This window comes from Asparagus officinalis, chromosome 4 (genome assembly GCF_001876935.1).
Source record: "Asparagus officinalis chromosome 4, Aspof.V1, whole genome shotgun sequence".
NCBI lineage: Eukaryota > Viridiplantae > Streptophyta > Magnoliopsida > Asparagales > Asparagaceae > Asparagus > Asparagus officinalis.
Genome location: NC_033797.1, coordinates 67,076,568 through 67,100,082, shown reverse-complemented (window position 1 = coordinate 67,100,082; position 23,515 = coordinate 67,076,568). Strand labels below are relative to the sequence as shown.

Below are 23,515 nucleotides of genomic sequence, written 5' to 3'. Positions count from 1 at the left end.
ATTTGGGAAAGAAGAGAAAAAGGGGGGGAATGGAGAAGACGAAACCCTATCAATTCGATTGAGATCAATGGTTAATGTTCTCATTTTTTGGCGGGTTTATCTGTTGACGATAATGATAGCATAAACAACTAGTTATCGACTTATCGGGTCTATAACCGATCCATTATCAAACTTTTCCACGGTAAAGAGGGAAGTGTACAGAATTTAATTAGTTTTCTGGTGAAATATTAAATTTCAGATGTTAGCTAAATGAGGAATGAACGAAATTACATGTTCATCACTGTATATTCTTCTTAGGATAGTTAGAAATAGTGTTGAGATAAGAGTTATATAAGCTCATAGGTTCAAATTGCTCATATTTTTGTTAGATGGGTATTTTATCCGCAGACTTAAAAAGCGCACCCTTAACTATGCGTGTTAAATTCATCAATGCATATTTCCAACAATATCCAATCCACTATTATTAACTTGTACTACGTATAAACTCCTTCTATGGTGTCTTGAGGGATATATTCCTCTTTTATTATGTTCTAATTTAACCAAAGTCTTCCATTTTCATTTGCCCATAGAGAACATTGTCAGAGCAAAAAGGTGGATAAATGAATTTCAATGCGACCAGAGGCTCACAGTACGAATATGGAATGGGGCACCAAGTGCCTCTATTTCCTTTAAGAAAAACATGAGAAGATCAGCAAAATACAGCTCAAGGACATCAAGACTACAACATAAACCCCCTTTTGTGATGATATCACAGAGTGATTACAACAATCAAACTATCCTGTAACTTGTACAGCAAAAAAATTCCATTCACACTTGACATGGAAATCAAGAAACAGGCAGGAGAGCAAATTACCCGATCAGACTAATAAACCCGGGTATACCCAGCTTACCCATAACATAACCAATACATACACAATGTGGGCATTCTTCAATAGTCCACAGAGTTGCTAAAAACTTTCATGTTGCTTTTTTGATCTTGGTATCAGGAACAAACCTCGGAAGTGTTAATAGTGTATCAACTCGGGCAACACCCTCTATTTCAATATTATCTCCTTGAACAGTCACAGGTGACCTAACTGTTCCTGATCGGTCTAGTGAGGTTGGAATCGAAGGATTTAGTTCAGTATTGTCATCAGCTTCTGTTGAGTTAAATGACCAACTATTACACGCTTCTTTGGAACTTGAAGCCGAGGTACTTTCATCTGCATTGAGGAAAAGGCAAACTACAGCACAATCATCTACTTTCGAGGTTGGATATTTGATCCTCCACGATCTAACTGCTGCTTCAACTAAGGAACGTGCTGCGTAAGACCGAACTTGAGTGGAGGCAACAATGTCTACCACTTCTTCATTGGATAGCACATCCCAGACCTGCTAGAGTTAGGGGCAAATCTTATTTTCTAAGAAATGAAACCACTGGCTATAAATCTATCAGAAAAATGATAGTTTTCTTTGTAATAGAAAAGGATAACAAAGATCAGATGAAGATTCCATTACCCCATCAGTGGCCAAGACAATAAACTTATCCTTTTCAGTGATGCGTCGATATGAAACATCAGGGACAGAGATCAGGCCGAAATCTTTGAGGCAAAAATCTCCAAAAGCTCTTGCCATTGCTAAGCCAGGGGAATCGTTATTCGGAAGCCAAACACGAGCCACCTCTGGCTCATCCTGAAGTGCAAAAACTCTGCCCTTACACCGCCTGATTCTCTCTGCTTCCCCTGTGCAGAATGACACATGAATTTAATGGACATATTCTTTTGCCTTTTCCTGCTACTGTATAGTTAAATGAATGGGCATACTGATAATAGCCACTGGAGAGAATAAAACCTTAATGAACAAATAGAATTCCATGTAGGTGGGTGGAAAAAGTTGTCTGTATCCACAAATATTTCCTTATTTGTTAGATTCAGATACGGTGAGCAAATGTCTATATCGGATAGGATAAGGGTACGGGATACAGAAATACAATGAAATACCTGGATCTGTATCTGAAATATGTAAATCTACGTTGATCATACAATAGCATTTGTTTTTATCATTAAATAAATAAATTAAGGTTAATTTTAATGATCCAGAAATCTAATCTTAGCTTCTCAGATCTGCCAAACAGATGAATGGACTGTGGTATCATATGACCTTTTTTTAAATCTTATATGCTTCTTTTTCGTATACATTTTGTATCTGTATATATTTTCTCTTATTTGATTAGTATCCGCATCTGATTTTGCCAAATATGAATACGAGTTTTCATAACCGAGACATGTATTTGTATCCATGTCCGTGATTGGTAAGCAGACACGGATATGGCAAGTATTATATCCGATCTGTATCTGATCCGTTTGCACCCTTTAAGTACACGACTCCCATGGAAATGTAGCCCATCCTTCTACACTAGGATCACTCCAGAAGCAATATTTAGTAGAGTTTGGCTTAGGCAATAAAATTGACTTCCATTTTCAAAGAGGACCTATGGACTCCAATGTATATAAACATGATAATCAACAGTCATGTAGTCATTGCATGATAAAACAAAGCAATCAAGTTTTTCAATGGCCTCAGGTAATGGATTGATGCAGTTACCCGTCACAATTATGATATTTTATCTGTAAGGATATGCATAATGGAAAAACCATGCATTTAATAAAGTCATTTACTTCTGATTTCACACCTTCAGTAAAAGAATAAGTAAAATAAAGTTATGTGCCTAATATCAACTGATTGCTGCAGAATCAATAATGCAAAATAATACTGAAACTTAGTCATTACCATACTATATTCGTTTTTAAAAAAAACACCCTCACCCGTGAACAACATATATAAAATTCAATAGCATGCTCTTGAAATTTGGATAAACTTCAGTTGTTTCTGTTAATACCAACATCACTAGCATCATGGAAGATCTTACTTTTAGATCTGGTTGGTTTGATGGACCCCATACAGTTCCCCATCAACAAGTTCTACAAATATCACATATCAAATGCCAGCATGGTTAAATTGATAAATCTTAGCTATCATTCTAGCTATGCTGATGAAAATTTTCCATGACATAATCGTTTGTTTGAAAGTATGGTTTCCATGTTAGGTTATTTTTTTGTTAATGATTCAATGCTAAATCACTGGATTTTATGATCATGATTAAGATGAAACTATGTATAATTATGATCATGATTAAGATAAAACTATCTCAATACAATCTCCTAGAATAATTCAACAATGAATACTGAATGCACGTGCACAGGAGGGCGCGCGACCGCACACGCACAGCTGGTAACACATGCAAAACGAATCACATACAACTGATACATAAACGTCCGTCAGAGGGTTGTGTTTACCTAAAAACAAATATTGGAGTTTCTGGTGACCTGCTTCATTATTAGCAGTTTCTCTTAATCAAATCTGTAAATTCATCAAGATCCAGGAAATTCTAAAAACAGTCTTTTTAAAAGAGGAATGAAAAGGGAAAATGTTGGAAGCTGCTAATATCGGAGGAAATAAACTTGCTACACCTAAATCTGGCGAGAAAAGGAATTAAGGCTACTATTGTTCACTCTTCATCTCTTGAAAGATCGCCATTCCATATGACTCGTGCATTAACTTACAGTTCCTTGGGAGACTCACCATTTTACACGATGTCACGCTTGAATTTACAACTTCATTCCTTTCATCGGTTTGATGTTCTCTGAGATATATGCTGATATTTCACAAGATTGAAATGTGATGTTTCATAGAATTTCATGGTTTACTCTAGGTTTTCAGGTCAATCATTTGCTTGATATTTATGTCCACTAGTGCGTAGATCTTAACCGATTAAGGTATTAATTCTCACCTACCATAAGAACAGTACATCCCCATGGTAATCTAAATGTGCATGGTGTAAACATCTTAATCCTATTTCTTCACGAACTACAGATTTTTCCACTTCATATAAATTCCATGTTTTCTTTGGAAAAAATATGGATGCACCCAAGAATGCAAATATAGAACCTCTAATCACATTCACAAATGAAATCTCTTGGAGTTCATAGGAAATTAGGAGAAGTGGAGAACCAATAAATAGTAAATGGAATTGCAATTCTAAAACACTCACTTAAAATGTTGCCAAATCTTATGCTTAATATAAATTACAAGCAACAAAAAGATCCCTGTAAATGAACACAATGCATATACATAAGAAATAACCATTAAACATTGGGAATCAGATAAAAATATTACAAACTACTTGTAATAATATGTAGAAGAGAAGAATACTTACTAGGAAGATTTGGCTTGAGGTCCACGGTCAATTGAACCGCAATCAACCTGTCATCTTGGTCTCGGGTACCTAGAATAGCTCTCGAATCACCGACATTACCGATTATGAGATCTTGACCCTACAAAAATGTTTAGAAGAAGTTAAAGGGGGTATTGTTCCCTGATGCAAACTATAAAATAAAATATTCCATTTACAAAATACCTGCTTGAGAAGGGTGACAGCTGTTGTCCCGCTACAGAAGCAATCAATATTTGGATGAACCCTAAGTTCTTTATCCATAACTTTAAAGGCCTTCAAGAATGATTGTTTCAGTCCCATAAACATCTCCGGATAATTATCTCTCTCTTCAAAATCAGCAGAAGCCCTAGATTCTTCCTCAAGATTAAGAGACAAAGAATCCTCTGAATTCATGCTTCCTGCAGTAGTTATACTGATGTTCTCTCTAACATTACCAACTTTTACTTCCAAATGAGAACTTAACTTCAGAGGGAGAGAATCTCTCACTCGTCTTGCAACCATATGTCCAAATGGTCCATGGCCGTCAAATACCCCGCAGAAAACTGTGTCACTTCTTGCACAAAAGTTCTGGAATGATTGAAAATTAGATTAGACGGTAGTCCAACCAATAACGAAAAGACAATTAACACCATATGCAAAGTTCTGCATAAATCAAGGCAGCAGGAAAAAGAGCGATTTCTGCATATAACATGTTCAGAAAAGGTGCAGGTATGCTGGTAATGTTATGATATAGAATTCAATAATAAGCATGTTCATAAGATGATTATATGCATTTCAAGACTTTAGCTTATCTGTGTGTGAGAGGATTTCTTTCTTTATTTTTTTTCTTTTTTCTTTTATTTAAATTTCTCATTTTCCATTGCGTATAATTGTTTTTGCTGGCAGTGAATTAGACCTTAACTATGCCATACTCCTTACAATTTCTGGATACCTTTTCAAGGCTGTGATCTTATCATATACAGGTCCAATGAATCCAACATAGAAAAATATTCTTCTTCTAACCATCACCATTCCTTGTGGCAGTTCTTATTGCCTGATACCTCTGTATCAAACAGAGCCTAGATACTGTAGGTCAAGCTATGCCTTGCTAAAGTGCATTATCTCAGGGATGGCACTTCTTATTGCCCACTACCTCTATCAAACAGAGCTAGATACGGTGCGGTAGGTCAAGCTATGTGTTGCTAAAGTGTACTACCTCACGGTTGAAAAGGACTAAGGTTTCAACCTCAGATGCAAATATCAGGGACTTCAGCTAAGAAACAATGGGCTTCACATCAGTAGGCATCATAATGCAACAGATGAGGTTCCTGGAACATAGAGATGAAGTACAACTTATCTAGATTCTAGTGATTCGGAGGATGCATCAAGAGGGTCAAGAAAGATTTTCCTAATAAATAGAGAAAAGGGTCCACATAGCTGGTCTATCTCAGGCGTAGCACCATCTCCCAACTATGTATTCTTCCACCATGCTCGGAGTGCTTTCTGTTTTCAGTATCACATTCCTTACTCTAGTTACTGTCTTCTGAGTGCTGACCGTGAAGTTCAAGTGTTATCAAAGAATTTTTCAACCAAAAGCCCACTTCGATTTATACCCCACTCCCCACATCGAGCACCTAAATATCAAAGTTCTAACTCATGAGAATTCGCTTCCACCCCATAAGCATTCTCCAATCTCTAAATTTGAAGTTACCAACTCATATGCATTCCCCAATCACTTTTGTCAGCCTTCGCCTATTCCTTCCATGTTAAGGCTCTGATAGTGCACTTGAAAATTCATGTTCTGTGATCATTTTGTTTTGACGTCTGAGCACCATAACCACCTATATTTGAAGTTCTACCTCCAACATCTGCTCCTCATTAAGACCACAGCCTGCCTGACATCCAAGCTTGATTGAAGCCTTGAAGTCTGTCATCATATGAAGTGTTACATAAATATTTCTCCTTCGCCACTAACATAATGATATCTTTATACTAGCAAGCTTCCAACTTTCGGTTCCCCACCTACTAGATTAGGTATTTTGCTGGATTTGAATATCTAAAAACTGTCAACTGATCTCCGCCATCTCATTCTTTGTTCGCTCAAGCGTTCAAGGTACCAGTCAGTTTTCAGATTCTGGCACATCTATTTATTATGAGACTTGGATCCATATTCTTCTCAAATTTAGACACGCGTCCATTCCACAATGCTATCAGCGAGTGCAACCCTAATGCTAATACATTGATTCTATCATCCCCAAATCAAACTCTTCAAGACAGTAGGGGGAAACTTGATACAATAGCATTGACATGTGTTTGATGATTCAATATTTTTTATAACGATACTTTACTATAAAGAAAAAATGGCCAGAGTAAGTAAATCACATGAAACCAAAAAGGCTTCTTTTATTATTCTCAACGAAAGTTGGCAATCCAGGAGCTATAAAGGTGCAAACTTGACCCACTCTCCAGACATAACAAAGAGCTGTCACCTAACCGCACTTACATTCAATACCATCACAGTTTCATCTCCTCACTTCCTCTATCTAACACTTGTTACCTAAAAAACTTGCATTTGTTAACTGCAAGCTGCCACTTTTGGTAGCGATTTCTTACTTTCCCCTTAAAATCAAACCTCGCCTCCATTTTCTAAACCATGGTAGATTTTCTACCACTTAATAAACGACTCCAATCAATCAAACGTAATTAAAAAGAAACCCATAAAACCAACCAAAAACCACAAGAATTATTAGGATTACCTCCCAAACAATCATGGCATCCTGATTAGTCCCCTTCTTCCCCTGCTGCGTGAACATCGACGCAATCCCACTCGCCCCGTTCAAGAACATCCTCCCCGGGATCTTGCGCAGCGCCTCATCGCTCTTCGCCTCGAAGGAGGCGCTCCTCCCCAGCGCCCTCCTCGCCCTCTTCTTCCTCGATCTCGGCGTCGCCGCCGACGAAGACGGCGAGGAGGCTTCGGAGGCGGTGGACAAGCAGGAGCCCATTCGAAGGGTCCTGATGATCGCTAGCAAGCACTCCAGTCCAGGATCGCACAGGGCGCCTCTCGATCGACGAGGATCCGTTATGAGATTAACCGTCGCCCGTCGAGATCGACGCTAGGTTAATGAGCAGAGGACGAGGAGGGATAGGCAGAGAGAGCGAGCGAGAGGGAGGGAGGGATCTGAGAGGAGAGGGAAAGGGAGAATATAGATCCAATACTCATTGATTCGCTCTTCTCTCCCTTTCATCCTTTTTCCCCCCTCCCCTTTTTTCTATTGGCTTTTTGGCTACTCGTTTCCTTTCCCCCCTTCAAATCCCGTGGCAATGGCTTTTTACTTTATTTCCCCTTTTTCCTTCCTTTTTTCTCTCTCTCAGCTACGTTATCTACGATCCGCCTTATTTTCTCGGGGTAAATAATACTTAGCATGCAAGAGCATCTCCAACAGCTTCCCTAAAAATTTCTCCAAAATAGGGAATCAAATATCATATTCTCCAAATTATTTTTGCTCCAACTCCAACAGCTTCCCCATTTTGAAGAATCATGCATTTATTACAATAATAAAAATATTCTACATCTTTGACTAATAAATAATAAATTATTTGTTATTTTGAAGAATCCCCATTTTGACCAAATTATTTATTATTATAATGAGGAGATGGAGTTGTTTTTTGTGGGTTGAGTCTAGAAGAACGTGAAAAAGTGCTTCCCCAAATATTTGCAGAATGCTGCAGATTTGGAGAAGGCTCTCTATTTTTCCTCTCCTATCTCCATTTTGGGGAATGAGATGGGGAATCTGTTGGACAAAAAAAAGCTCAAAATTCTCCAAATTTTAGAATACCAAGAAGATGGGGAAGCTGTTGGAGATGCTCTAATATATTTGTGATTAGCCCCTTCGTGTTCCGCAAGATGAACTGAGGGCAAATTTTGAAAACAGACCATTTTGCAAAAATATTCCCAAAAAAAGACCCGTTTTGAAAATATTCGCAAAAAATAACATAGTTTCAGACCTGAGCCCGTGAAGTTTTTTACATAATAAAATTTCGCAGGAAGTTTGAGAACTTTTTTTTAAAAAAAAACTGACCCAGTTTCAGCGCTGAGGTTAAAACTAGATCGTTTTTTAAAAATAAAGTGGAAACGAATCTTTTTTTTTTTAATATTTTTGCAAAGCGGTCCGTTTTCAACAAAATTTGTCCGATGAACTGATGATGCTCGACGCAGCACGTGCATGGCACAGAGTGTGGTGTGCTCGAGAGGGTCTTTCTCGTTTTTTATTTGGATATTTGCAAGTTGCGTGGTTTTTGTGAGTTTTAAAATGTTATAAGCTGTGGTGTGGTGGTATTTGATTTTGTATGCGACTCGCGTGACGAAAATGTTAGCTTAATCTGTGATAAATAAAATCGTCGGAGAGCTTAGTCTGTCATAAATTAGCTGGCTCTTCTATAAATAAGTACGAACATATCGGCCAAGAAGCTAATGACCAATTTAATTGAGATCATTAAGTGTAAGCCTTTGATTAGTCCAATTAATTAACTAAATCTACATTACACGTGTCACGTGCTCTCCTTGGACCACACTCGTCCACCTTATTCTCATGATAGCACCATAATCACATTCTCAATTTAAATGGTAATGATACTCTTTTAGGCATACAGGTCTTAGATCTCCTTAGATCTCCATCATGGGAAGTTTTAAGGAGATTACTTTTTGCTAGATGGCTGTTGTACAGTAAAAAGTGACTAGCTAATAGAATAAGTCAATCAATTTAAGAAGGTAGGAAGCTATAATTTAGCAATTATTTTTACTAATTATATAACACTACAATTTATATGTCAACTATAGTTTTGAGATCTATAATTACTGCTTAAGGATAGTTTAGTATGATAATGGGAACTTGTCTACGCGCGACAGGAGAATAAACAAGTTTCTAATGCGACAGCTGATGTTAAAGACGCATCAAAATATCTATTATTGTTGATTAGTAAATCTTCTAAATTTCTCTATGAAAAGTTAGTGTTTTATGATATTTTCAGTTATCGAGATAAGCATGGATAACTTTTAGTTTGCGATGTTGTGACTTATTGAAAAAACAATCATCATGTTTTTCAGTCATCTTTAGAAATGTATGATGATCACACTTTTTAAGTTCTATAGTTTCGGGTTTTCTGTGAATTCTCTTTCAATGAGATATGATGTGATTTATTGTGAGAATTTGTTAAATCCTTTCGTGCTACAAAACTTGCACAAATTCTTTGTTTCACCTGGCTAACAGACATTAGTAAAACAAATTAAATTTTAAAGAGACAGTTTATGGAAAATTAGGAGGCTGAATTGTCTTTTCCTAGGGTAAGAGTCCATCCTCTTTCATATTCTCCTCTGCAAGAGTATTAATACATCATCTTAATAATCTAAGGATCATGATTCAAAACATTTTGCAGTAACGGATCTAGTAGAACCCAAGTGTGTTTAGTTGCAAAAATCAGGGTCTGTGTTGATTTGCTGCATTACATATACTTCAAACTTCCAAAAAGAAAAAATTTACAAAGTTCAGAAGAACAAATGGGTTTTGTTAATGTTGACTACTGAACTTCATTTAAAATTTTAAAGACCAAAATTTAGTAAGATGCAGACATGTGCTTGAGACATATTCCATCAGAAATAGAGGGTATATATACTTTCTCCATAGATATGTCTTCAAAACATCTAAAAATATATTTACAGTAAATATTAGATATAGTGTTTGTGCGAGTTTGATCATATACAATTGTAGCAAACAACTAATAATGGCAATTAGATATTTATGGTTCGTCCTTAGGTTCTATGTCAATCACCTGGGACTTTGAAGTGCCAACAGTCCCAACACCATTAACCTTGGGCGTCCTAGCAATCATGGGTTTCTCATCAAAGGTAACATCCCTGCTGATCACGAACTTCCAATCTTCTGTACACCAAAGGCGATAGCCTTTTACACCCTTTGCATACCCCAAGAAAATTGCCTTCTTGGATCTTCTGTACACCAAAGGCGATAGCCTTTTACACCCTTTGCATACCCCAAGAAAATTGCCTTCTTGGCCCTCGCGTCAAGCTTTCCCCCCAAGAAAATTGCCTTCTTGGCCCTCGCGTCAAGCTTTCCCTCGTTGATGTGATAGTAGGCGGTACACCTAAAAATTTGGAGCCTCTCATAATTTGCATGCTCCCCTGACCACACCCGATAGAGTGTATCACCATCCAATGTAGAATGCGGGGATCGATTCACAATATAGTAAGCTGTAGCAATTGACTCTACCCACCATTCTTTGTCCAAACCAGCATATGATCACATACTCATTGCTTTCTCCCGCAGTGTTCGGTTCAGTCTCTCCGCGATCCATTTTGTTGTGGTGTAGATCTAACTGTCCAGTGTCTGGAAATCCCCTCCTGATCACAGAACTCCTTGAAGGCACCATGTGCATACTCTGTACCGTTGTCAGATCTCAATGTCTTTAATTTCTTTCCTGTCATGTTCTTAACCATCGCCTTCCACTTCTTGAATGTCTAAAATACATCATTCTTATGCTTCAAAAAATAAATCCAAGCATCTCTCGAATGATCATCTATGAATGAGACAAAATATCTGGAACCACCATTGGAAGTTGTCGAAGCCGGACCCCAAACATTCGTGTGCATATAATTTAGTATCTCTCTTCTCTTGTGATTGCTTGTCAGAAACCGGACCCTATGTGTCTTTCCATACACACAGTCCTCGCAAAAATCCATACAAGGCTTCTTCAGATTCTTCAATAAACCATCCTTACCAAGCAGATCTAGACCCTTCTCTGACATGTGCCCAAACCGCCTATGCCATAACCGTATGTGCTCACATGGGTCTCCACCACTTCCATCAGTTCCAACAGCTACATCTCCCGTCACCGTCGTACCCAAGAGAGTATATAGGTTACCATGACGAATGCGCTTCATCGCTACTAAGGAACCCCGAACAACCCTCTTCATTCTGTTCTCTGTTACAACCTTGCAACCCCCGGAGTCCAAAGCACCAACTAAGATAAGATTCTTCCGTAAGTCGGGAACGTGTTTTACATCCGTCAAGGTTCGAACCACTCCATCATGCATATTGATCTTGATATCACCTAGCCCCACAGTTTTACAAGCATGGTTGTTCCCTATCAATACAGTTCCACCATCAATGCTCCTGTAGGTAGTAAATCACTTCCTATTTGGACACATGTGGTAAGAGCAACCAGAATCAAGTATCCACTTCCCGGAGGTATCCTCGCCATCCGTGACGACATAGCATTCATTATCGTTCCCTTCCCTTGAAGCGTAGCTCGCCTCTTCCTTGCCTTCTCGTCTTTCATTCTTGTTGTTGTTCTTCTTCCCACCTACTCTTTTGTTAGGACAATTGACTTTGATCTGGACTTTCCTTCCTTGCATTTTCCTCTCTCATTACCCCTTCCTCTAGCAAAAACCCCATGCGTGTGTTCTTTGTTACCACCAGTGGTCATATCCTAGTTATAATTTTCCGAAGATCATCTGCTAGAAGCGCCATTCCAGTCTCATCCATCAACAAACTGTCACCCACAAGCATCAGTGTTTAAACCAGATTCTCATAAGACTTCGGCAGAGATAGAAGTAGTAGAAGTGTCTGATCATCGTCTTCCACTATCATCTCAATGTCTTTCAAATCCGATAAGATCCTATCGAACTTGTTGATATACTCCCGAATTGATGAGCCGTCCTCCATCTTGCAAGTGTACAATTTGGATTTTAAATAGATCCGGTTTGTTAGATTCTTCGTCATGAAGGTGCTCTCTAACTTTAACCACACGTTCGTAACCGTTTCCTCTCCATCCACCAAGAAAGCCACATCCCTTTCAAGACATATAATAATCGACGCTCGTGCTTCAAAATCTAGCTCTTCCCAATCCTCATCAGACATGTCCTTGTGCTTCTTCTCTTTTCCCGCCAAAGCTTTGTGCAACTTTTGCGAAATCAACAATTTTTTCATTTGCATCCTCCAATAAGAAAAATCATTCTTCCCATTGAATTTTTTAATCTCGTACTTTCTAACTTTAACTGTTTTACTTGTAGATGCTATTTTCCGCTTGTATTAATAAAACTGTTTCTCTTAGGAATTTTAACAAATACCTTGTGTTTTACCACACAATAACCAATCACCACCTCAAATCAGAAGTTCTACCACCACCAATCTGCTCAAGGGCTCTAATACCAATTATTGGGCAGAGTCACGCCCTCACGCCGCGGAAGCGATATCACCCGAGAGAAAGCCCTGTATTTTATTTCACAAAAGCTCAAGTCAACATCTATATTCTCGTTTCACAAAGGAAACAATAATAGAAGTGAAATATCTCAACAAAGTGAGATATACACTCTTCCTCTCAATAGTTCTAGGACTGAATTTCGAGGGAACCTACAAGCAATAGCCAACTCTTGTTCCAGCTCAACCTCTCATCAGTTCTAGGACTGACTTGTCGATGGAACCTACAAGCAAAACCAACTCACAGTTAAGACACGAGATTTACGTGGTTCGGCAAACTTGCCTACGTCCACGGGAGGGGGTTTTCACTATGAGGAAAATACCAAACTTGTACAACAAGCTCTCTCTCTTTCTCTCTCTCTCTCTCTTCCTCACTTCTCCTATTTATAGGCAAAGAAGAAGGGACAAGAGAGTATGGGTGAGCATGGAGGAAGCATGGGAGGAGCATGAGAGGTTCCACCATCTCTTGTCCCATCCCACATTCACACATTCCACATGAACCACGTTGATACAAGATACAAAACCATCCATGGTTTCCATCAACCAATTCAGGCTTCCCTCTGTACCATTAATTGAATAATAAATTTGGAATAGAAAAAGAAAAATAAAAATAGAAATTCAATCATTGAAGATCTCTATACAAGCTTTCCAAGCCATCCGACTAGAGAAAGGAAACAATCCTCAAAAACTCCAAAACACCTTAGAAAAGATGTGCAAGCCACGTTAAGATAATCCAAAAAAAAAAAGAGTTGTTGGGGATACTATCAATAGCAACCTAAATGAAACATGTAACCTTTGGGGGATCATAATTTTTTCAAATTAACGGCAGCCAATTAGAGGAAATATCAAGCTTGTGAGACTCTAAAATATCGCATGTATTTTTGATAGTACAAACGCCTTTTTAGAATTTGATGTTTATTGAATGAGATACTTTTTATTTGAGCTGATATATACACGCTCCAACAAACTCTTCAAATTCTCTAATTCTTACTCCTCTCATACAAGAAGTCTCCTTTTAAAATGAATACAACAACGGACACCGCCATTCTCAAAGAGGTAACAATCTTTTAAAATGATTACGACATTGTTGTTCTTAGAATTCCCTACGTAAAAAATTGGTTTCATGACAAAAGACGCCTTATGAAAAAGCAATTAATGGACCCGAGGTATCACTCGTCCAAGTCCGAGCCATACTTCTCCACTAAAAATTTGCACCACAGTGAATCACGTTCAGTCGCAAAATGCTGCTACCATTTACAGAGTAATATAATATTTAATATTCTCAAGGCGATGAGTACCAAGGCCACCTCAATCTTTACCATGCCGCCGCACCCGAGACCATCTCACCTTTACATAAACTTCTCTTTACCTTGCTGCCACGTACCCCATAAGAAGTTGCCTTTGAGTCTTCTCATGTTCCTTACGAACACCCACAACAATTAATCTTGAATAATGAGAGATAATATATGAGTAAATTCACCAAATTAAGCTAAATTAATGAGCATAGTCGTCCTCCCACAGAAACGTGGTTTCGTCTCCATGATGATACTTTTGATATGAAATTATTGCAAATGTCCTCCCAAACCTTCTTATTATTCTTTTGATAAAAACATAAAGTGAAGCCAAACTATTTAAGTAGAAGAGCTGTTGGCTTGCAATGGAGAGCTTCAGATGAAGTATATATTCTACTTACTTGACTGCTTAAGTAGAAGATATACTCTTGTGAAAATTTGATTCTAAGACTCGATACTAGTTCTAATTTTTAAACACTGGAGCACTCTCCTGATATTAACCAAGAAATAATGATAAGATGCACACAAAATAAAATGATGTTGTCCGTGAATTGAAGATGACTGATACTCTATTGATTGAGCTAATGCGTGCCCCCTAGTATAACTCGAGTTCCATCGCTTTCACTAGAAATACACTAAGACCTTCAGCCACCAAATTGAACAGCAAATGAGATAATTAAACATCCTTGATGTAAACCATGTCGCATTGGAAAATCACGGGTGAGATTTTCATTCACCAAAACTAAAAGAAAAGCATTGTCTAACAATCTTTAATCCACATTCTCCATTTATCGCCATATCCCATTGGAGACAACAACAAATCCAAAACCTCGTAATCAACACAATCGTAATTAAGCCTTCTCAAAATCCAACTTAATCACAGCCACTTCTTCCCCCTTCTGCTTCACTTCATCAGTAATTTCATAAGTCATCAAAATGTTATCTAAGGGCCTGTTTGGATTTGTAGGGGGTGAAGGGAAGTAATTAAGGGAAACTGAGGGTTTGTTTGGATTGAGGGGAATGAGGGTGAAGGGAAGTTAGGGGAACCATTCACCTCCATTCACCTTGTTTGGGAACACTTAGGAGGTGAAGTTAATTCACCTCCATTCACCTTGGTTCACCCCCTAATAGTATAAAAATTGTTACCCCCCAAATTGGGGTGTAACCAAGGGGAAGGGAATTCCCTTTCCTTCCCTTCCTTTCTCTTCCCTTCCCTTCACTCAGTTTCCCTTAACTTCCCTTCACCCCCTACGAATCCAAACAGGCCCTGAGTGAAGGGAAGGGAAGGGAAGGGAAGGGAATTCTCTTCCCCTTGGTTACACTCCAATTTGAGGGGTAACAATTTTTATACTATTAGGGGGTGAACCAAGGGGAACTAGGGTGAATTAACTTCACCTCCTAAGTGTTCCCAAACAAGGTGAATGGAGGTGAATAGTTCCCCTAACTTCCCTTCACCCTCATTCCCCTCAATCCAAACAAGCCCTAAAAGTTGCCTATTATATATCCAGAAAGCAAATTGAGTATTACTAACCAATTATTACTAATAAAACCCTTCAACCTGTTACCAAACAACTTGGTGATAATCTTATACATTGAAGACACGTGGCTAATATGCTATAATTTTTTCAAGCTAGCAGATGAATATGTCTTAGGAATTAATGCCCCTACCCATCGCGTGCGGGTGACCCCGACGGTTGGGAGGTTCCAATATGGTTCACATGGTCTATATATTCAGTTTCGAACTAGGTTATCAAAATAAAATCTCTTTCCCATATGATCATTTGTGAAAAACGTTGGGCGCAGCGGAAATTTCAGCAGAGTTTCTGGTGCACAATAAGAGAGAACGATCGCAATAAGAATACCCGTCTCATCAAGGAAACAAGAATCTGAAGCGAATATCTCAACAAGTGAGATATCAGCTTTTCCTCTCATCAGTTCTAGGACTGACCTGTCGAGGGAACCTAATAAACTATTACAATGGCCACAAACAGCAAATCACACAAGTTTTACGTGGTTCGGCAAATTGCCTACGTCCAAAGCACATACCCATTAGTGTCGAAGATTGATGGGTTCAGATGAGAATCTCAGTCTTTCTCAAATTTTTAATAAGTTAAGTGTATGTCTCCCCCCTTGGGAACTTCTTTCTTTTCAAATTTTAATATAAATATATTTGTTGAGTCAAAAAATGAAGGGGAAAAAAGAAAAACAATGCAATGAAGATGGGGAAACAATATGTGAAAAAAAAGAAAAAAAAAGAGTTTTACATTAATTATTAGAATATTAATTCAAATAATTAAATTTTAAAATTTAAGTCCTTAAGTTCTATCTTGAAGTTTATTTTAGTGATAAATATAACTTAGACTTATAAAACAAAAAATAATATATTCTCATGTTGTTGAATAGCCTCAATCCTATTTTCTCTACTTTTTCATTATTTTTCAACAATAACAAAGCAAATAATTAAATCAAAATAAAATAGAAAAACAAAAAAAGTCATTGGTAATTAAAAAGACAAATTATAATGCTGAAATGATGAACTTAAAAAAAATCTCTTCTTATATTTTATGATAGTCTCAATCATCGTTATCTAGACTTTTCCTAATTTTTCACTAATAACAAAATAAAAAAATTAGAAAATAGTAACATAGAGAGAGATTCCCAACCCTAAAAATTAAAAAAAATACTCATTGACAATTAAAAAAATTAAATTACAATATAGAAAGGATGGATTTGAAAATTTTCTTCCTACATTCTTTAATAGTCTCAATCATCTTTCTCTAATTTTTTCATTATTCTATCATTTGTAACAAAATAAATAATTGGAAAAAATAAATTAGAGAAAGATTCTCAGCACTAAAAAAGATTATTTTATTTTCTATTAATAGTTCAATTAGAACAATCAAGATAAAAATAGAAAAAAAAGATAAGAATGATCGAGATTGAAGATCGATTATTACCTTCATGAGACCATAACTTTGTACTACACATAATCTGATATTCGACCAGAAAAATGACAATAATGTTATAATATAAAATGTAAGAGTTATACCAAAATAAAAATTAATATAAATAATAACAAATAAAAATTAAAAATGATACATGTTAATAACACTACCACATATTTGCTCTAACGCAACGGTTTAAAACCGTTGCGCTAGCCATGGAACCGTCGCCCTTGAGCAAGTGCGACGGTTCTCAAACCGCCTCATATGTTGCTGTTGCCCTACCTCTATCGTAACGGCTTTGAACTCTATTACGACGGTTTTTTGAACCGTTGCCCCCGCATCTAACGCAACGGTTTTAAAAGGTAAGTGGTTTTTAAGCCATTGCAACGGTTTTGATTGAGCTATTGCGACGGTTTTTAAGCTATTGCAGCGGTTTTGATTGAGCTATTGCGACGGTTTTCAAGCTACTGCAGCGGTTTTTTTAGATATTACAACAGTTTAAAAAGACCTAACGCAACGGTTTTAGTAGGCTAAAGGTATGGTTTTGATAGAGCTACGGCAACAGTTGGAGCTATTGCAACAGTTTTAAAAGACCTAACGCAACGGTTTTAGTAGGCTATAAGTATGGTTTTGATAAAGCTACGGCGACAGTTGGAGCTATTGCAACAGTTTTAAAAGACCTAACGCAACAGTTTGGATTGAGCTATCACAACAGTTTGGATCGAGCTATCGCAGCGGTTTGGATCGAGCTATCGCAACGGTTTTAATCGAGTTATTGCAACTGCTCAATCGAAGTTGTTCTTGGTTTCCTACGTTAAAATAATTATAGTATTCAATTATCTGGACAATCTTTTTAAGAACATGGCCAAGTCAAATTTTAATACACAATATAAAAGTGATTATATTGAGCATAATCAATCATAATGATAAGTGCCAACATACATCAGTATAGTATAAAAACTACAAAGTATTAAATCCACACTACCAACATTTCAACTCAGAAAATATCGTACCGAACTAACATTCAAACAATGTACTTCAACATTTGATTACAAAACATGAAACTTCTCGGTCAAAGACTATATTCTCTATTTGTTTCCAAAAACTTGTTCCTCAATGTCAAATACTCACTAGGAACCTGTCAGTATCAATCTCAATCTTGGCTTTCATCATTTCCGTACATGTGTAAATTTCCATGAATCAGCATAATTTTTGCAATGATGATAATAAAATTGGGGAAAAAGATGTTTGAAAAGGAAGTTAAGAGAACAATGTACATCATGCTTGTTTGTTGCCACAACCAAATCCAACCATTTTAACAAAAAAGAGTTTCACTGCAATAACATATAGAAATAGAAGTAAATGATTCTCTTGATATGAATGCTGTAAATGTTCCAATACCGTGCTCATTGATGGTAGACTCATATACTAAATTTATTCCAATGCTTCTTTGGAGTCTTCTTGTGGTTAATATTAGTCAAAATTTATCAGTGTCATTTTGGAGTGCTTAAGTATTTTGGCTAGTATGAAAATCAGAATTAATTTATCAGATATGGTTAAGAAATTAAGCTATTATTGTATAAGTTCCAAAAATCCCTTGACATTTTGTTAAGTGATTCTTTGCATTAAATAGTATATAATGTAAAGGAGAGTAGGGATTGTTTCTACAAGAATTTGGGTGATCCGCACGAACTGACATGGCAGGCTCAATTTCAGCAGTCCAAGCAGCAGAATTTGGACTGAGCCAATCCAAGTGTGCAACCATATGTTTTCAAGGACTATAGTGATTCTACTGGTTTGTACAGAATAAACTGCGCATGAAGGGACCAAAATAAAGTGCATAGCTTTTGCTGCAGCAAATCAGAGAGCTAATTCCAAATGAAAAGCTTAAACATTGATTTGCACTATGGAATTTAATATCTCAAGGGATAAAATCATGTTCATCAACATGAAGGTCAAAATCAACTTCAATAGGCAACAACTTTTGAAACTATATGATGCACAGATGCATCCAAGATGTTCCCATCTGTACGGGTCAACATGTGTGCATTGGCTCTTTCACTAGTTTAATAAGAAAAATTACATAACAACTAAGCTTGTCCAACTATTTACAGCTAGTTATGAATTTTGCTCAATAATAGAGCAATCATGTATTATTTCAGTTTATAATACATGATGAAAGTACACTAAACAACAAAACATGCAGATGATTGTCCCTGAACTTCTTTCCTAGAACTCAGAAGAATGATCCTAATCTCAGAATCTTGAGCTCCACACCAAAGTCTCCTTTACAGGTCCATATCTAAGTTAACAATGTTCCGCATTTATATGTCAATTGAACCTTCCGACTTATCAGCCCCATGCTGGTCACAAGTGAACTCTTATGTTTCAGGAATAAAGATGGATTTCTGAATATAATCAATAAAATATGCCACATGTCAATTGCTTATATGAACCCTTTCTTGGCTCAAGAACATAAGATTATACTGATATTAGGCATGACTTATAAAAAGTGATATATAACATTATCTTCTTTGTGATGATAAGGATTATATATAGCATACAAGTTGTCTGCAACTCATTTAATTGGGGAACATGACTCAGATACACATCATAACAAATTATCAATTTTTTTGGGACAAAACTTGAGAAATAAAAGTGATATATAACATGCAATAACTAAGCGGGTCATTGAAAAGATTTCATATACATCATCACAGATTTCTCGGCTAATTTATATGCTAGTCAATAACTTTAAAAATCACTAAATTTAACTGGAAAAATCAATTTGAACTCAGAAAGCGGTAGTACGAATTGAGAAATCAAAATATCGTGAGAAAAGATAGGTGGAGCAAACCCTAGAAAGCTCCCGTTAGCGAGATCTGGGCTCGATTTCTGGAGCAACGAGAGTAGCTCGACGATGAAACGAACAAGATGAAAACGGCGACGAAAGTAAATGGACTCCGGCGAGGACTGAAAATGGTGACGAGACCAACGAGAGTAGGTCGACGACGAGAATGACAACAAGCTCGAAGATGATATCGGAGAGGAGATTGGAGATGAGATCCAATATGAAAACAGCGACGAATTCAGTGATGAGATCGTCGATTATATGAAGATCTTGGTCACGACGATTTTAGGGAGCGGAATTTTTTGGCTCGCACTAGTACAAAGCAGGGCTGCCCCAACGGTTGAAACCGTTGGGGCAAATCATGACCCCAACGGTTAGAACCGTGTTCGCTGGAAAATTCGTTGCTTTCTTTGTTATTGATTCCATTGTCATCTTGAGTTACAACTTTTTGAGTTACAAAAGATCCGGTCTTTTTATAAGATCCGGTTACAACGAAAATCAAATAAAAAATAAACAAAGATTACAACTTTTCTCCTTTTATGTCGAACGAATCGCGAGCTCCTGTTTTGCGGTCGCTCGCTTGGTGGGTTCTTTGCCTGCGCCGGGGTTATTTGCCGTGGACCACCGCGAGATCTAGATCCGGTCGGATCTACGCAGTACGACGGGTATTATTTCACCAAGGAAATAATAGCCGGGGAGGATTGTTTCACCAAGGAAACAATCGTCCAAGATGGCCGGCCACCTCAAGGTGGCTCGGCTCATGCCGAGCCACCAAGAGGTGGCTCGGCCGGCCACCTTGGTGGCTCGGCCACCGAGCCACCTCTTGGTGGCTCGGTGGTGGCCGAGCCACCTTGGTGGCCGCCGAGCCACCAAGGAGGTGGCTCGGCCTCCGAGCCACCATTTGGTGGCTCGGAGGTGGCCGAGCCACCCCAAGGTGGCTCGGCCACCGAGCCACCTAGGTGGCTCGGCCGAGCCACCACTTGGTGGCTCGGCCACCGAGCCTCCTTGGTGGCTCGGTGAGCCGACCTCCAGGTGTTTGTCGTTTTGCCTCTTTGTGCCCGTTTTCCGGTTCTGCGGTTGATTGGTTCGGATTCGATTTGCTGATCTGATTTGGCAGTAAATTCGGATCCCGATTAGGCAGTAAATCCGCTTCTGAGTTGGAGTCCGAAACCGATCTTGATTCGATCGTCATTCGTCCGAGTATGCCTTTGGTTGGATGACTCGTTGACTCCTCGAACCTTTGGCTTGATCCCGCACGCGAATGGATGTATTCCGTTGCTTGCGTGCGATTCGTCGATCTCGTCACCTCGTTGGTTTGTCGGTTCATGCCGAGCTGAGCTAAGGGACCTATAAGCAATTTTATATGCCTACAAACCGTTGGGGCTGAAAAAAGGACCGTTGGGACAAATTGCGTTGGGGCTGAGTCAGCCCCAACGGTTGCCAAGTTTGCCCCAACGGTTCCAACCGTTGGGGCAGTTAGGCAAATCAAATAAAAAAAAAGATATCAACCATTGGGGCTGGGCACCTTTGTACTGGGGCTCCTTGACAGGCATAGCAATAATAACCCATTGTCAGGCCAATATAGTTGGTGTTAGGCCAAGCCTTTACATCTTAGTAGATACAGGTAAATGTAAATCAACGATTGTCCTGACTTAGAACGCCGTGGTCCTAGTGAATATATTGTAAATAATACAAACTATGAAGATTTTCTTTAGAAGGTTTAAATGCATACCAGTCGTGCTGAAATAAATCCCATGTCAATGATGAGAGAGACATAATTTGGACCACTTGTGGGAACAACATTAATAACCCAAACAGATTTTCCTGCATTTAACAATGCAGCATAGAACCCGCCTAATCGAGCATTCATGTCAAGCACATTTCTGAGCATGTTAAAAGGTGGAGAGGGATCCTCATCACCAGGCCTCTTTGGATGATCCGAGAAAATCAGAGGTGAAAGAAGAGACCAATAGTTACGAATAGCAGAGTTCCAATTTAATGCGTCCTCGGCTAAGTCCTTTGAGTGCAAATTTGATGAACGAAAAATAAAATTGTCAATCGGTGTAAAAAGAAATTACAGTTTAAACTATGATCATTTCAAATTACCATGAATTGCAAGTTCAGTTGAGTTTGGATTAACCTAAGAAAAGTCTGTCCACTTGGACCAAGAAAATATCATCTGCATCAGTCAGTTCAAATGTTATTTATTCAACTTCATAATGCAAGATCCAAGATAAGCATTTCCCAACAAAAAAATATGCTGGATCCACTGTTACATAAGAATTGTTAGTATCTTAATGAGCATGTCATGATCAAAGCAAATGATTTAGTATCCAATTCAGTGAGGCATATTCACATTATAAGCCTACTTCATTGAATCTAAACATTTGTCTTAAGCTGATGTAATCTCTCTTATTGACCAATATGGGATATGTTAATGGTGATATTTTTAATGCATAACTTACCAATTCACATGTAGGTCCAACTATGCCTATAAAGCAATCAAGCCCTATTTACATGCAAGCATACATATCATATCGAGTCAGTTCTATACATGAGCCTCTGCTACTAATTTTTATGTAGACAGACACATCTATTTTTCTATTTTGATAACATAAGTAAAAGTTACATGCACAAATCAACTAGTAGAATGATTGATCAGTAGTTTTGCATTCAACTGAACCAGAAACGAAGTCAATCATCTAGAATTTACCACAAAGTCTGAATAAGAAATAAAGTATAAGAGAAAAAACATACCATTCTTCTCCCAGTCGATTCCACATCTTGCGATGCACATTGTTAGAAGCTGTTTTGAGAAAAGATGCGCTCCTAAGCTGCCGAAGCCACACCCAATATCTAACATAACTTATCTATTATATATGCTAATATATACAGGTGTATGCTAATATATACCTCTGAGATCAGAACAGAATTCTTGATACCACAAAGATTAGTTGCATAATGAAGTCCCCAATCTATGCGGTTAGCCACCTGTTCACTCAAGATGGAAGTGCAAGCTAAAACAAGAGCCATGTTAATGATTACACAAAGAAGTTGCAATGAACTAACCACAAACGAGCACTTCTATCTTAAAATCATCCACAAGCGCTATAATACAGCACCTACAATTTGTAAAATGAATATGAAGGAGAAAACAAAATCATATCCAAAGCTCTAACTGACAGAGTAAATCATATCATATCCAAAGCTCTAATTGACAGAGTAAATCATATCCAAAGCTCTAGTTGGCAGAGTTTTGGGTTTTAAAATTTATCTCCAACTGAATATATCTCAGCAATTAGAGGGAAAATGAAACTAATTACTGATGGAACAAATTATGTAATACTGAAAGGCAAGAAATAGACATGTACCTTTCAATGTAGAGGACAAAAGGCAGCAGCGACGAAGGAGGAGGAGGAGGAGGAGGAAGAGGAGCTCGAATCTACAAATGAAGGAGGAGGAGCTCGAATCAGAGGAGGAGCTCGAATTAGGGATTTTAGGGGAGGAGGAGGCGGCGAGAACTCCGACGACGGTGACGATGAGAGGAGGGCGGCGCTTGTTTTGGCTCGATCGGCGGTGATTTTAGGGAGCGGAATTTTTTTGGCTCGGCGGCGATTTTAGGGATTTGAGAGAGAGACAGATTTCCTTTGAGCGGTGCGGTCAAACCATGGGCTTTACTAAAGCTCTCCAAAGGCCACTAATAATTATTAAATCCAGAAACAATTATTAGACCTATGGCAACATTTTATATTAAATGTTGTATTAGACCCTGAAAATCGTTACGATAGATATCTAACGCAACAGTTAAAACCGTTGCGCCTTAACCGTTGTAATAGATCAATTATGTGGTAGTGACTTCCAAAATTTAAGGGTTTTTTTTTATTTAGATTTATTCTTTTTTTAGT

The 23,515-nt window shown here is 38.0% G+C and overlaps 2 protein-coding genes across 16 annotated transcripts; both read right to left on the bottom strand.

The window, feature by feature from the left end:
• On the bottom strand, positions 636-7,559 carry LOC109837639 (probable protein phosphatase 2C 33). The gene is made up of 5 exons (XM_020405962.1): positions 7,009-7,559; positions 4,457-4,840; positions 4,256-4,373; positions 1,498-1,721; positions 636-1,371 (listed from the first exon to the last, which is right to left on the bottom strand). Exons 1-5 carry the CDS (start codon positions 7,252-7,254, stop codon positions 958-960), a joined length of 1,386 nt encoding a protein of 461 aa, XP_020261551.1. The 5' UTR covers positions 7,255-7,559; the 3' UTR covers positions 636-957.
• LOC109837637 (probable pectin methyltransferase QUA2) lies at positions 17,681-23,283 on the bottom strand. 15 transcript variants are annotated; one of them, XR_002246355.1, is made up of 7 exons: positions 22,982-23,283; positions 22,680-22,732; positions 22,524-22,601; positions 22,368-22,444; positions 21,717-22,119; positions 21,343-21,627; positions 18,685-19,167 (listed from the first exon to the last, which is right to left on the bottom strand). XR_002246355.1 is itself a non-coding variant. In XM_020405959.1 (3 exons), the coding sequence occupies exons 1-3, from the start codon at positions 21,717-21,719 to the stop codon at positions 18,538-18,540; spliced, it is 360 nt and encodes a 119-aa protein (XP_020261548.1). In that variant the 5' UTR covers positions 21,720-22,361; the 3' UTR covers positions 17,681-18,537. The 15 variants fall into 15 exon arrangements, 1 of the variants encoding a protein (XP_020261548.1); XR_002246361.1 differs by lacking the exon at positions 22,680-22,732 and having other exon boundaries at positions 21,717-21,789; positions 22,076-22,119; positions 22,368-22,416; positions 22,524-22,627; XR_002246354.1 differs by lacking the exon at positions 22,680-22,732 and having other exon boundaries at positions 21,717-21,789; positions 22,076-22,119; positions 22,524-22,627; positions 22,982-23,280.

What these genes read in the sequence shown, in the direction of transcription:
- LOC109837639 (XM_020405962.1), bottom strand. Translation starts at nt 7,254, where the DNA reads ATGGGCTCCTGCTTGTCCACCGCCTCCGAAGCCTCCTCGCCGTCTTCG. An exon ending in ATGCCATGATTGTTTGGGAG is followed by an intron (nt 4,841 to 7,008) that starts GTAATCCTAATA and finishes CAATCATTCCAG; the next exon opens with AACTTTTGTGCAAGAAGTGA. An exon ending in CTGTCACCCTTCTCAAGCAG is followed by an intron (nt 4,374 to 4,456) that starts GTATTTTGTAAA and finishes ACATTTTTGTAG; the next exon opens with GGTCAAGATCTCATAATCGG.
- LOC109837637 (XM_020405959.1), bottom strand. An exon ending in GATTTATTTCAGCACGACTG is followed by an intron (nt 18,610 to 21,342) that starts GTATGCATTTAA and finishes GATTTGCTGCAG; the next exon opens with CAAAAGCTATGCACTTTATT.